The following is a 13,016-nucleotide window of genomic DNA, read 5'->3' on the forward strand; positions in this document are numbered from 1 at the left end:
GTCTGAGAAATGCAAATGTTTCCCCTTCAAGTGTGCCCTGGCAGCCCCCAGCCTGAGTCCATGGGTGCATCTCGGTATTCTCTTCTACAGAGCCTGCATACTGAGCAATTCTTCCCAAGGTCAGCACTGTGCCTGTCGCCCAGCTGGACACCCTGGCCACGCTGCAAAGACCTCACTGGGCCTGCATTCATGGGGTTCTTGGGGCTTCAGGAGCTGTATTTTTTTTTTTTTTGCTAAGGAACGTGGGGACTCAGCCTGCTGCCCCAAGAACAGCTGAGGACCCTGCTTAAGGCATTGCTATTTTCTTTTTATCAAAGGAGCTGTTTTTGTTTCCGGTCTCACCCACACATAGTAGTGTCCACAATTTCCACATCTTCAGAAGCAAGGCGAGACTGTTCTTTCTTCTTAAAAAAAAAAAAAAAAAAAAAAAAAAAAAAAAAAAAAAAAAAAAAAAAAAAAACCTCAGAGCATTTTCTTTCAACTTCTTAGCAACCCTTAGCATTCTTTGACTTCTGAGCAAATGATCACATGATTTCTGTGTCTTTAGCAATGAGCCAAAGGACACTCATGGCCTCAGGAAGTTCAAGAAAGGCTCACAGAAAAAGTTGGAAAAAAATGCCAGCCTCAGGCACTCTGGGGGATGGGTACTGTTGGGAGGTAGTGGTGGTGAGGTTCCCACCGAGCTGCTAGCTAGATTTTGGAGTAGTGAGGGAGGTATAGAGAAGCTCATCACTGGAAGATTTTAAACAAGTGACAGCCACTTAGTGCTACTGGTACAGAGCACCTGCCACCCTTGCAGTGTCCTGGGGGATCTATGGCCTGCTCCACTCATAGCCACCAGAACATTGCTGCCTTGGGGTGGGGCTTGTCTGCTGTCTATCCTCCTAAGGATGGCCCACCAGGTCGCCCCAGAGACACCAGCTAGAGTCACAAGGAACTCTAAGAGGGTCCCCAAGAGGTAGGCCTGCTGTTTGCTGCCTATTCTGAGCAGGTCCTACTGAAGTCTCTATCATGAACCTCCTCCCAGGCCCCCAGAATATTTCCCATGAGATGAAATTCACAAGCCTGTCAGGGATCCAAGCTGGGAAGACTGAAGAGGGAGTGGAACATTAAACCCAGGTAGTAGATGAAGACCCTTAGCCTCTCAGACACAGGGCTGTGTGTCTCTGTTCTGTGGCTTCCTCTCAGAACAAAGAGGGGGCTCAGAAGAAAAAAGAGCTCTGAGACAGGAGAACAAGCTCAGACATCCAACTCCATCACTGCCTCACTGTGACCCTGAGAAAGTCATGCCCCTTCCCTGAGCCTCAATTTCCCCATCTATAAAGTGCAGGGACTAGTTTGCATTCATCTTCCTTAAACACCCATACTATAGGGATACTGGATGGTGGGAGGAGCAAAAAGGACCTCACATGATATGGGTTTGGAAATTCCAAATGCAGCAAAGTAAAAGATGGTCTCCCATGAATCTTCTCAGCCCCGTGAGTATGCCGTCCCCATCCCCCAAGGGAACAGAGCAGGTAGCATGTCCAAAATTGTGGAAATGAAATTTGGTTCTGCAGCAATTTGGAGATGAGCACATCCCAGATGAGACTATGGTGTCTTGTTGGGAACTAGAGGGGATAAGCTACAGAAAAAGAAGAAATGGAAAACAAGGGGGGCAGCAGCAACTCTGTCTCAGGAGGGCCATGGCATCCTTAACTTTTCTCCCAGGTCTGGTGTGAAGGTTCTAAAAGTCACCATGTGGCTCTTTGTTATGAAACTCAGCTCCTGAATGTTGATGCTCCATGGCAGAGAGAAAATGACTGCCATATCTAGAAGTCTATCTTTTACAGGTCACCAGGGCACCATTTATTAAGTCATCACTCAAGGGCACACATTTCTCTCTTGCTCACTGATACAGGGAGTTCAGCAGTGCTGCCTCTGTGTACTCTCAGGAGCCAAGGTGAGAAGCTGAAGAATGGTGGCAAAGACCTCCTCCTCCCCCTCCCATTACAGAGCACAGCCTGGACACACTTATGCGTGCGCGCACACGCACACACACACACACACACACACACACACACTCAATGCATGTACAAACACACAACCCATGCCTGTGCACGTGAGTGCACACACACACACACACACACACACACACACACACACACACACACACACACAGCTTAAGGTGATGAAGAGAAGATTCCTAGGAACCAAGGCACACCCCGTGAGAAGTCCTCAGAAGGGAATTCTAAGGCAGAGTTCTGAAGTTCACCTATCTGCCATCTGCTGCCTTTTGAGTGTGGGCCTTTGAGACAGAATGCTAATAATAAGTTTTATATATTATATTTACCAGCAGCCCGAGGGATTAGCATTCTCTGGGCTTCAATGGCCTCATGACTACTCACACTCATGACCTACAGGAGGATGGTTTTAGCCGCTGGTGAGGAGGAAGACAGAAAACTATTCTGCTCTCAGAACCAACAAGCTCTTTCCTGTCCCCACTTTGAGATCTTCAAAAAAATGTGCATTTCCCTACCTGGAACTGCTCCATCTAATAGAAAGTAAGAATTTGTTGCAGAATTTGTCTTTAAAACCTGGTTTAAAAGGAGGGAGGGGGCAAAGAGCAGTCCCCAAAGCTAACCAAGAACATCCATCAGAAATCCTTTAAATTAAATTAAAACGCTGAATCATTCAGATCCATCCCATTGCATAACAGCCATTAAAGTATTAGCATTACTTTGGGGGTACTCTGTTATGCAAGCTACTGCTAAATCTCCTCTGGGCCTTAAAAAAATTCCCCCAAAGAGTTGTTGTTTGCTAATTTATTTTTAAATGGGGCTGCATCTGTGTTCATCTTGGCCTTCTATTCCGTTTTCGGCCTCCACGAAAGGATGGCAGAGCACACAAAAGTTGGGACCTAGGACTCCAGAGGTGCTTGATATCTTCAATACTTTTCTATTCAACATCTGCAGCGGCCTCAGCAGCTGCTTGTTCTCTGAGACAAGTGTGTGATGGCAACCAGTGCACGCATTCGAGCACTGACTGTACAACCTGTCTCCTCGCTCGATACTTCTGGGCCCCAGTTTTCCCAAGAGGTGGGTTTGGGTGAGGAGGCTCCTCGTTGGCAAGATGATTTAGGAGCAGGGGTCTTGGACCAGCTTTGTCACTTCCCGTTGTGTGACTTTGAGCAAGTTGCTTACCTCTTAGAGCCTTGGCCTCCGACATCTGCAAATGATGATCATGATGGTACTCAGCCCACAGAGTTGATAGGAAGATTCAGTGAGTAGATGGATATCAAAGGCTGTGATGACTGTCTGGCCAAGAGTGAGGACCAATGAACTCGATCTACAGTTATAATGGATTTTGTGGAGGCCCCCAGCAAGATGATCAATCGTGTATGGCAGAAAACCCTCCTTTTATCTTTGACTTCATTTCCTATCCTGACAGGCAGCCATGGCCAAGTAGTTGAGTTCTAACCCATGAGAGTAGAAGAAAGTTACCATGTTCAGAGCTGACCCATCAAAACCTTCCCGTGGGGTTCTTTACATCTCTCCCCCACTGCTGTCTCCAGATGAACATGTTTCCCCTGGAAGCCATATTATTAAAGATGGCACAGTCACAGGATAAAAGGGACAAAGAAGTTTCAACAACCAGTTGGAGACTAGCTACCTGTGATACTCCCAGTTTGGGCTTCATGTGAGAGAGACAGAAGCTCCTAAAGTGCTAAGTCAGTGAGATTTGGGGGTAACTGGAGTTCCCATAGCAACGCCCTGGGTTAGGTACCAAGTCTAATGGAATTGAGACACCGTCCCTGAGGGACCAAACCTGGTTGCAATTGTTTGATCGCTCAGTTCCTAGTTTCTGATGTTAACTGGGTAACAACCAAAGTACTCCCAGTTCTCTAGCTGGGGATACAAGCTTGCATGTCTGGCAAGTGCTGGCCTGGTACCTGGCGAGCTCTCTGCAGATGGTTGCCCAAGCTGGCCGCCTGGGCTGACTGCCCCCACACTCTGGACAATGGAGCGTATTTCTGCCCAGATGCCACAGGGAACTGCTAGGGTTACCCAGGCAGTAGCCCACGTCCAAATATATCGTTTCAGTCTGCAGAGTCTTATTGGCCCCCTGCCTTCCTAGCTTGCTTATCCTCAGAGTGGGAATGAGCAGGAATGCCCACCTGGGGGCCCCAGAATGGGGAAAATGGAAACGTTTCCTCATTAAAACTCAGAATAGACACATGTCCCTGCAAAACAGGGGGCCAGAGGGAGACTCAGCACATGGTACTAGCTCTGGAGGGGAGTGACTGCCTAACGGATGCCTGATCTGAGGTGGAGCTGCATCATTCCTGTATCCTCACTTCGTCTAATAATTCCCACAGGCAGACTTTTCCCCAGGTGTAAAGCCCCCCAACACTCTCTCTGCCCCTCTTTCCTGTGCCTTCATTCTCCACCATAACATCGCCCTTCTCACCCATGTATTAAGGCTCTTTCAGACAGGCAGAGAGGCAAGGCTTTTGATTCTCGAACTGTAACAAATAAATGAAGAAATATGAAAACATGAGAGTGTGTTGGCTAAAGGTCAAACCCCCAAGCCTCCTTCGCTTTTGGCTGTACAGGGTACTGATGCTTATAAAGGAAAGTCGGGCTTTTGTGCCATGTCACAGCTTGTACTGAGCAAGAAGCAGGCAGTCGCACAGCATTATCGGGGGTCTAAATTGGAGCCAAATGCCTTGCCAAACAGCTCTCGTCACTGGGCCTGAGATCTTCTCCCTGCCTTGGGTGACAGGAGAGGGGTGAGCAGAGGACCAGTGAGTGGAGGGTCATCTGAGGTTGGAAGCTCAAGTCTGGACATGTCACTTGATCATAATTCCCTATCTTGAGTGGAGGTGGGTGATGGTCCACTTAACAGAAGTCTCCCTGTGCCAAGCTGCTCAGTTAGACTTTTTCCAGTCTTCCTTTGATAAGCATGGGCATGTGACCGAGTGTCCACCAGTGGAATATGAGAGGTGTCTGGGATTTATGACACTGGGTATTCCTCTGTCCTGCTCTCCTCCACACCTATTGACACAACCCAGGTGTGGTGATGAGTCAGCTGTGATCCTGTAGATGAAATGTCCAAGGGGATGGCAGAGCCACAATGTAGAAGGGACTAGGAGCCCTGAGTGGCAATGAGGAGCCTGGACTTCCAAACCCGGCTGTTCTTAAAAGAGTATTATATTGTCATTTTCCTGTTGTGTGTGATATATGTGTTTGTGTGTGTGAGTTTAGGTACATGAATGCTATGGTATGCATGTGGAGGCCAGAAGACATCTTAGTCCTTGCCTTCCATCTGTTTTACGTTTTTATGATTCTCATTCATTCTCTCTCTCTCTCTCTCTCTCTCTCTCTCTCTCTCTCTCTCTCTCTCTCTCTCTCTCTCTGTGTGTGTGTGTGTGTGTGTGTGTGTGTGTGTGTGTGTGTGTGTGTGTGTGTGTCTGCACATCCTTAGAGGCCAGAAGACAGAAGCTGTCTAATTTGAGTGCTGGGAACTGAACTTGGGTCCTCTGGCAGAGTAGCCAGTGCTCTTAACCACTGCATCATCTCCCCAGCCCCACCCACCTTGTTTGGAACAGGGTCATTTGTTGATCATCATTATATAAGCCAGACTAGCTGGCCTGCAGGCTTCTGGGGATTCTCCTGTCTCCACCTCCCATCTCATCCTAGGGACATTGGGGTTACAGATGGCTTTACATAGGCCCTGGGGATCCACATCTTCATGCCTAAGCAGCACTTACCCACTGTACTATCCCCTGGTCTGGCTGCATGTTCTATTTGGCACTCTGGTGCTGAACTCATTGTGGTGGTCTGTCACTCCTTTTGGTTATATATTTTAGGTTATGATGTAGAAAGTATGTAAGTGTAAAGTGCTCTGCTATTAGGTGTCCAGGCAGTGTCTTCTGAATGAACAGCGAGCACAGGTATTGATTACTTCTGCATTGAAATCACAAGAACCTGAGGGGCAAATTTACAAAGTACTTAACAACTGCATATCTTCATTTACGGGAAGCAGCACTGTCAAGTAAGTTAATGGTGTGACTATTGTAAGAAGGGGCCAAGCAGGAGTGTCCAAGGGCATTGAGACGGAGCCACAAGTCCCTGATGACCTTGACTGTGAAGGTAGGTAGAAATCTGGGCTGGAGCTGAAGTGACAGTGGCTGACAGGGAAACACTCTTTATCTCCCCTGTGCATAGTCACAACTGTGTTTTCCTGTTCTGTAAGAGCTTTATTAAGCACCTCGTGGGCTGGACACCACAAACTGCAGATAAGATAGCAAGCCCTGGACGGAGTCCCTCACTCACCAGGAGGAGACTGAACTGTGTGACAGACATGCCACAGTAGAGATGTATACCGGGGTCTTTGGAACAAAGTGGAACCAACTTCGGCAGGGGGAGGAAGGGCAGGCAGGAAGTCTCAGAAGGCAAGGAACAGGGGAAGGTCTACCCCGATGCAGATGTCCCTGGATGGTCTACTTCAGAGCTGGAGTCCCGCAGCTCCCATGGCACTTTTAGAAGTCCCCTCAGCTTGGTGAGACCAGGCCAGAAAGTGGTAAGCCTTGGTCAACAGGCCACCTCCAGGGTATAACTTCTGTAGCCAGCACAGGAGCCTGCAGGTCCCTTTTCCCTTTTGGCATGGACAGGCAGCAATCTTTGCTGCTGTGGCTGCTCCCCGGCACCTGTGTGGCCCCACCCCTTGATACACTGCCCCTCACAGACAGGAGCTAAAAAGAAACTTTGGTTGTTTGCTTTATTTGTCCTTATTCATATGGTGTAATCTGGCCCCTCGGTTCCCTAAGTGTGAGCCCAGGACAGGTAGCATTTGTTTTACTTAGAAAGGTGCTAGAAATACAAATACTCAGGCCTTGCCCGGGATGATTGAAGCAGAAACCAGGGTACGGCTCAGCAGGGTAGGTTTTAACAAACCTTCTGGGGGGCAGGGATGCTGAGGCACAAGAAAGTTTGAGAACCACTGCCTGGCCAAGGCAGACTAAATCAGTCATCTTACAGGGGAGGAATTAGGACTCACAGAGGAAGGTGGGAGGGTGGCTCAGTGGGTAAAGTGCTTATTGTACAAGCATGTGGGTCCGAGTTCAAATCCACAGCACCCGTGAGCCACATAAAAGTCAGGTGTGGTGGCATGCAGCTGTAACTCCAGTGCCAGAGGTAGGAAGGGGCAGGAGACAACTGGATCCCCGACACTCACTGGCCAATCAGTCTAGCTCAAAGTGGTAAGCTCTAGGTTCAGTGAGATCTCAACTCTGTCTAAAAACAAAGCAAGTGGAAAGTAACAGAAGAAGAAACCAGTGTGAACCTCTGGCCTATCAATGTACCCCGGTGCACACATGCATATGTCTCCCCCAAAAAAATAAATTTAGAGAAGTCACAGAGAAGGTCATTCTAGCAAACTTTCAAAACCCAAGTAATGAAATAACAGTATTTATTATGTGATGGAAATGGGTTCTAAAGGAAAAACAGCACTGTACCCATCGCCCACCGACTGAGCCACCTGGTCTAGAGAGCTAAAAAACTGTCTGGCTGTGTGGACATCTACTGCAAATGTACAATTGCAGAAAGAGACACTCGGAGTCCAGTGGCATTGATGCCAGGGCTCAAGATAAACCCAGGAAAGTACTTTCCATTTGTGCCTGTGGCCTAGCTGATTTAGGAAATGCTCTTGAATGCTTTGAATTTGAAAGGTACATAATATCCAATTCTCTATTCTGCAAGCTGAGTCATTAGTGCTGTTGCTGAGGCTATTTGGTAATGGGCACTATTTAAATGAAGCCAAAAAAAAGTACAATTTCAAACGAATTGCTTTTTAAACTGTCAAATAAAAGGAATCCATTTGTGCATGTGAGATCATTCCAAGGATTCTAACTATTAACTGAGAGCAGTTGAAAAAAACGTCTAAGAGAAGAAGTGTTCTACTCCAGGGCTGGTTGAATGTTTCCAGGTGGAAACTGATGACTCCTTTGACCTGACCCGGACCCAAAACTTTGTTTTCATTAGCCCTTCGTCATCTTCATGGATGCAAGTTTCAAGTATTAAGTCTCAGAAACAAGCCCCTGGGTTTGTTTGTTTTTGTTTTTGCTACTGTTGCTTTATCTAATGTCACCTGAATGCCGTCTTGGATATCAGACATAGGTGTATTATCATGTCAGTTCTTTCCTCTGTCTTAAACTGGGTATCAAGGGCCCTGGCCAAGCCGCTTTCGAAGAAGCATATTTAACAGTTTCTTCTTCCCTTTGGTATTGATGAATTCATCCTTGTCTAGTCTATTCAGTAAGGAGGAAATTCTGAAGATCTGTGGAAAGTAACTTTTCAATAACTAGTGTTCACGCTTGGTAGCTAGCACCGAACTGGAGAATGAGCCTCAGTGGTGAGACACCACTACAGACTAGACAGAATTCTGGAAGGTTCTACACAAGACCCACTTCTGCTCTTTCTGTTTCATACCCTCTAGGCTTTCCACTCGTGGATTAGTTTTGTGTCCACACTTGTAGTGTCTTTGTAATGTCTGTTATATTGGCAAATTATTCCATGTTGTTTGAGTTCTCTGAGAAGTTGGAAATGAGGCTGTCATTCCCAGCTTCAGACCCTATCATGTTTGTGTCTCAAGATCCCTTGTCTGGGGATGGGCTGCCCTCCTCCATCTCTGTGATTGGGAGAGGGGGGGAAACAGTAAAACGTCCAAGAATAAAAACATTGTGTCCTTGAGAGCAACTAGAAGGTAAAGCTTTTCCAACGGATATTACTATTGTTTACCCCATGATTAAAAAAAAAAAAGCCTGCAGTGGGAACCAAGAGCCAGAAGTTCAGTGGTGGGAAGCTCATCCACGAAGATAAAGCTCAACTGAGACCTGCAGCGAACTGCCTCACCTTCCCGGGTCCCTTCTGCTGGGTGTTTGTAATCCCCATATTTGGTAATGTTCTGCTATTTACTTACCTGCCTGCCTGCTTTTTGTCCTTTCACTTTGGGTTTTTTCTATAGTTAATAAACTCTTTTTTTTTTTGTTTTTTTTTTTTTTGGTTTTTCGAGACAGGGTTTCTCTGTGCAGCTTTGCACCTTTCCTGGAACTCGCTTTGTAGACCAGGCTGGCCTCGAACTCACAGAGATCCGCCTGCCTCTGCCTCCCGAGTGCTGGGATTAAAGGCGGTGCGCTCACCCATTCTCCTGACCATATTGGACAATGTAGAAACGAAGCTACTGAAAACGGTGATTTCCTCCTCCTCGCTCCCGGACCACAGCCCCAGCTACTAGGTACCTCTCTCCTGTGTCCCTTTGCTTGGCTAACAAATGTAAAATGGCCTTGTCTATGAAGTACAAAGGAACCTTGCAAGTGGTGGCCAACTGATGGAGGCGTTTTGGGACAGTCCCCAGAAGGAAACTCCTCACACTTGACTGTGCCCAAGGTCTCCAGGGATCTGGTTTAAAATTCACATTGTTCCTCAGTAGGTCTAGGGTGGAGCTGTGCTGCCTGCAAGTCTCCTAAGCTCCCAGGCAATGCCTTGGCTGCTGTGGACCACACTGCGGCCTAATGAGCAGCAAGGGAATGCAGGCTCTCTATGCAAAACACTGACTTCCAGAATCCCACTTAGCAGCCATGCATCTGAGGGACCGGCCCCTTTTGATTCAGGGTTCCTTGAAAGCAGATACTGGGTCTTAATACACATTTTTGTTGTTGTTGTTTTGTTTTGTTTCTTGGCTGGCTGGCACTTGGCACGGAGCCCACACATGGTGGGCATGTATTTATTTAATTAAACAAAGTTGGCTTTGATCCAAACATGATTTTAAGTAGACTTAACCCCTAGTAGGCCCTAGATCACCACGGGATAAAACCGACAGGGAAGAAGTCTGAGTTAGAGATCCTTCCCGATAAAGGTCCCCTTTTATCTGCACCTGGAGGATACCTTCGATTGCTCTTTGGAAATTTCACTCCCGTCACATTTTAAACGCGGTTTACATTAGAGAGCCAAAGGAAGAGAGGTGGGCAAATAAACCCAAACCAGAAAGTCCTGAGAAGCCTTAAAGTTGCAAAACATCAAAAGCTCCCAACTGTTGGGGGTGGAGCCTCAGAAATGCCAGGTTTCTCCCTTTGCCAGATTACCAGCGTTTCGTAGGTCGGTGTTGCGCCCCCGCTACACAGGTCCCTAGTTAGCCCGGAGAGCCCTGCAGAAACCGGTCCCGGCGGGCATCGGTTGGCTTGGTGCAAGCCTGTTTGTTAGCGCTGAGCGAGCAATTAAGCTGCTTGTGCAGTAGCGACCTAGGGGTGGTGGTGGTGACCGCCTGGGTCGCTCGGGGGACTCGTGGGGAGCCGGGACCGAGCGAGAGCGCTATAGAAACCCTGGCTTTGAGAGTCGGTGGCAATGCCGTAACCTGTTCCTCCCTGCAGATGCTGAGGACTCATTTCGGCTCCCCAGGGTCAGAGAGAGAGAAAAGGGGGGTCAAGGAAAGGGGATTATATTGGTCAGCGCTTGGGCCTTCCCCTGGGAAAGAGAGAACCGCAAGGGGAGAGCGCCCTAGGGGAGGTGTACACGTGCAGGAGAGGGAGGGTGAGAGGCAGGCGGGCGGGCGGACAGGAGGGGAGGAGTAGGGAGGCGAGAGCAGCTTGCGGGAGGCGCCACGGCCTCGCAGACGCAGGCGCCGGCCGCCGAAGAGCCAGAGAGAAAGTTCCCGGGGACAGTTGACCCGCGGGAGGGCCCAAGCTGCTGCGGCTGGCGAGACGGTCTCGAGTCCCGCGTGTGTAGCGCGCCGTTTGCCTGCACGCACTTGACTGCCTTCCGAGAAACAGTGGAGCCTCGCGGGCGGGCAGCCGGGGCGGCCGCGACTAAACTTGGACAAGGAGGATGCTGCGAGTGGGCGCGGCGGCGCAGGGCGCGGGGGCGCTCACCAAGCTCTGATCGCTCCCGGCGGGCTCCAGCGCGCCGAGGCGCAGTAGGCAGGTAGTGACTCCAAGCGCCCGGACTGCGCCAAACCTACCAGCCAAGGCCGCCAGCGCCACCGTGCAGGCATCGTCTCCTCGCCACGGAGTCATGGTGCGCGTAGCGCGCACACCCTGCACGGAACTCTGAGCTCCGGCCGTGCAGTGCGCCTCCTCCACCGGTATCCCCATCCGAGCTTCCCGCGCCTGCCTTGCTCGCGGACTATGACGCTATCGCCTGGAGCCCCTTGCTTCTGAGCTGCTCATCATCCCGCTGCAGCCCCAGCGCCGCTGGACCACCGACAGCGCTCTGACCATTCAAACTCGGGATCTTCTCCCAGGGACGCCGGGCGCACTGAGATGGCGCTCCGCGGACCCCTCCGGCCGCGCAAAGTTCGCAGGAGGCGAGAGATGCTGCCGCAGCAAGTTGGCTTCGTGTGCGCTGTGCTGGCTCTGGTGTGCTGTGCGTGCAGCCTCTTCGGAAGCTTGGGTAGGTGCGGGGAAGGATATTCTTCACCCCGGGAGTTGGGGGCCCTGAGCTGGAAAGCCTCAGGACAGCTCCAGCTCCTTCCCAGTCAGATTGGTCCCCAGGGTTTACCCTCCCCGCCCGGGGTGGGGGGTGGGGTAGTGCTCACCCAGGAGGCGCTGGACTGTGGCGCCGGTTCCGCTAAGCTGCTCAAGCTCCCTGGGGTTCGGGACGCGGCTGTAGGTGTGTGTTGCTGGGACCGAAGCCTACACCACCTCTCCCTCTAGTGTGCGGGCAATGGGCAACTCAGGGCGGCCCAGGGGTAGATTCTCTTGCTTTTGGGTGTGTGAAACTGAGCAGTCCACTTTCCTGTTCTGCATAGATGTAAAGGTTGTGCTCAGCCCCCCAGAGACTCAGATTCTCCGGTTAGGTCTCAGCTTTCCCCTGATCCACATGGGTAGCCTGGGTTTCCTGACGCGTCCTCCTCGAATCCTAAACAGAGAGAGGCAGTTCCCGTGGGAGATTGCTGCCATGTTCCAGCATCGCTTCTCTCAACTCCGCTTAAATCCCACCGAAAGGGAGGACTGGCTTGCAGAGCCCTGATCTACACTCCTCCAAGCAGAAGGCAACCTGGGAGTCTGTTAAGATATGCAAATTTCAGGCGGAGTGGGGAAGAGAAGAAACTTATGAAATATTTATTTCGGGGGCATTGGGGCTCCTGTTTAGTCTTTAAAGAACATTTACTGCCTAGATATTTCAGAACTGGGTGCTGTGAACCTTTCGGGGTTCCCTCCATGTAAAATCAATGTTGCCAACTTAGCGGCCAAAGCAGAGGCACAGTGGAGACCTGAGGGCACCTTTTTGAGTGGGTAGAAAGCTCATTAACATAGCGTCTTGGGACCATTTAGAGACCTGTGCAGTGAAGAGAAAAGCAAGGGAAACCCGATTAAACTTTAAAAAGAAAAAGACACCACTATCTTTCAACACCCAAACTGTGATTTGGAAATAGAGGACTAAAGGGTGGCTAAAGGAAGTTTATTTTTAACACCTCAATACCCAGTGTTTTACAACTGGACAATGAAACACAAGAAATAACAAAATGTCTAGGCTGTGAGGTGTAGGCATTCTGGAGGAGGCATTGCTACCCAACTGAAACAGTGGGCATCCGGATAAGGTAAATGGATACTTAGGGTGCAGTCTGAAGCCATAGCTATTTTTATTTGCTAGATCAGGAGTTAACTTTGGGTATTTAACTATCTCTGCTCAGAGGCATCCATGCCTTCTCTGATATGGCTCTGTGTGGCCCCTGGACCACAGCACGATGACCTGGGAGCTTGCCACTACAGACTCTCAATCTCCACCTTGAACCTACTAAATCAGAGTTGTATTTTGACCAGATCCCCAGGTGATGTGTGTGCACACCTGGCCACCTACCATCAGCTAGCTGAGCCCACAAATTTAACCATCCAGTCATAGGAACCACCTTGAGCAAATTTACTGAGAAAGTATTTAATGCTCCTAATGAAATCCTTTGTTGGTGGGGGTGGATGGAGGGAGCTGAGACCAGCTCAATCTTGTCCAAGGTCAGATCACACAATGACCCATGTGAAACTA

The 13,016-nt window shown here is 49.5% G+C and overlaps 1 protein-coding gene across 2 annotated transcripts in view; it reads left to right on the forward strand.

Annotated features, from left to right (window-relative positions):
- The first annotated feature begins 9,086 nt into the window (after positions 1–9,086).
- Positions 9,087–13,016, forward strand: part of Slc24a4 (solute carrier family 24 member 4) — a 149,282-nt gene continuing 145,352 nt past the window's right edge. The window contains exon 1 of one of the 2 annotated variants that reach the window (XM_052738822.1): positions 9,087–11,426. In XM_052738822.1, coding sequence (XP_052594782.1) covers positions 11,297–11,426 — 130 coding nt within the window. In that variant the 5' untranslated portion in view covers positions 9,087–11,296. The remainder of the gene's footprint in view (positions 11,427–13,016) is intronic. The other variant, XM_052738823.1, reaches the window with a different exon arrangement.

Source organism: Peromyscus californicus, unplaced genomic scaffold (genome assembly GCF_007827085.1).
Source record: "Peromyscus californicus insignis strain IS unplaced genomic scaffold, ASM782708v3 Scaffold_15__1_contigs__length_86483966, whole genome shotgun sequence".
Taxonomy (NCBI): Eukaryota; Metazoa; Chordata; class Mammalia; order Rodentia; family Cricetidae; genus Peromyscus; species Peromyscus californicus.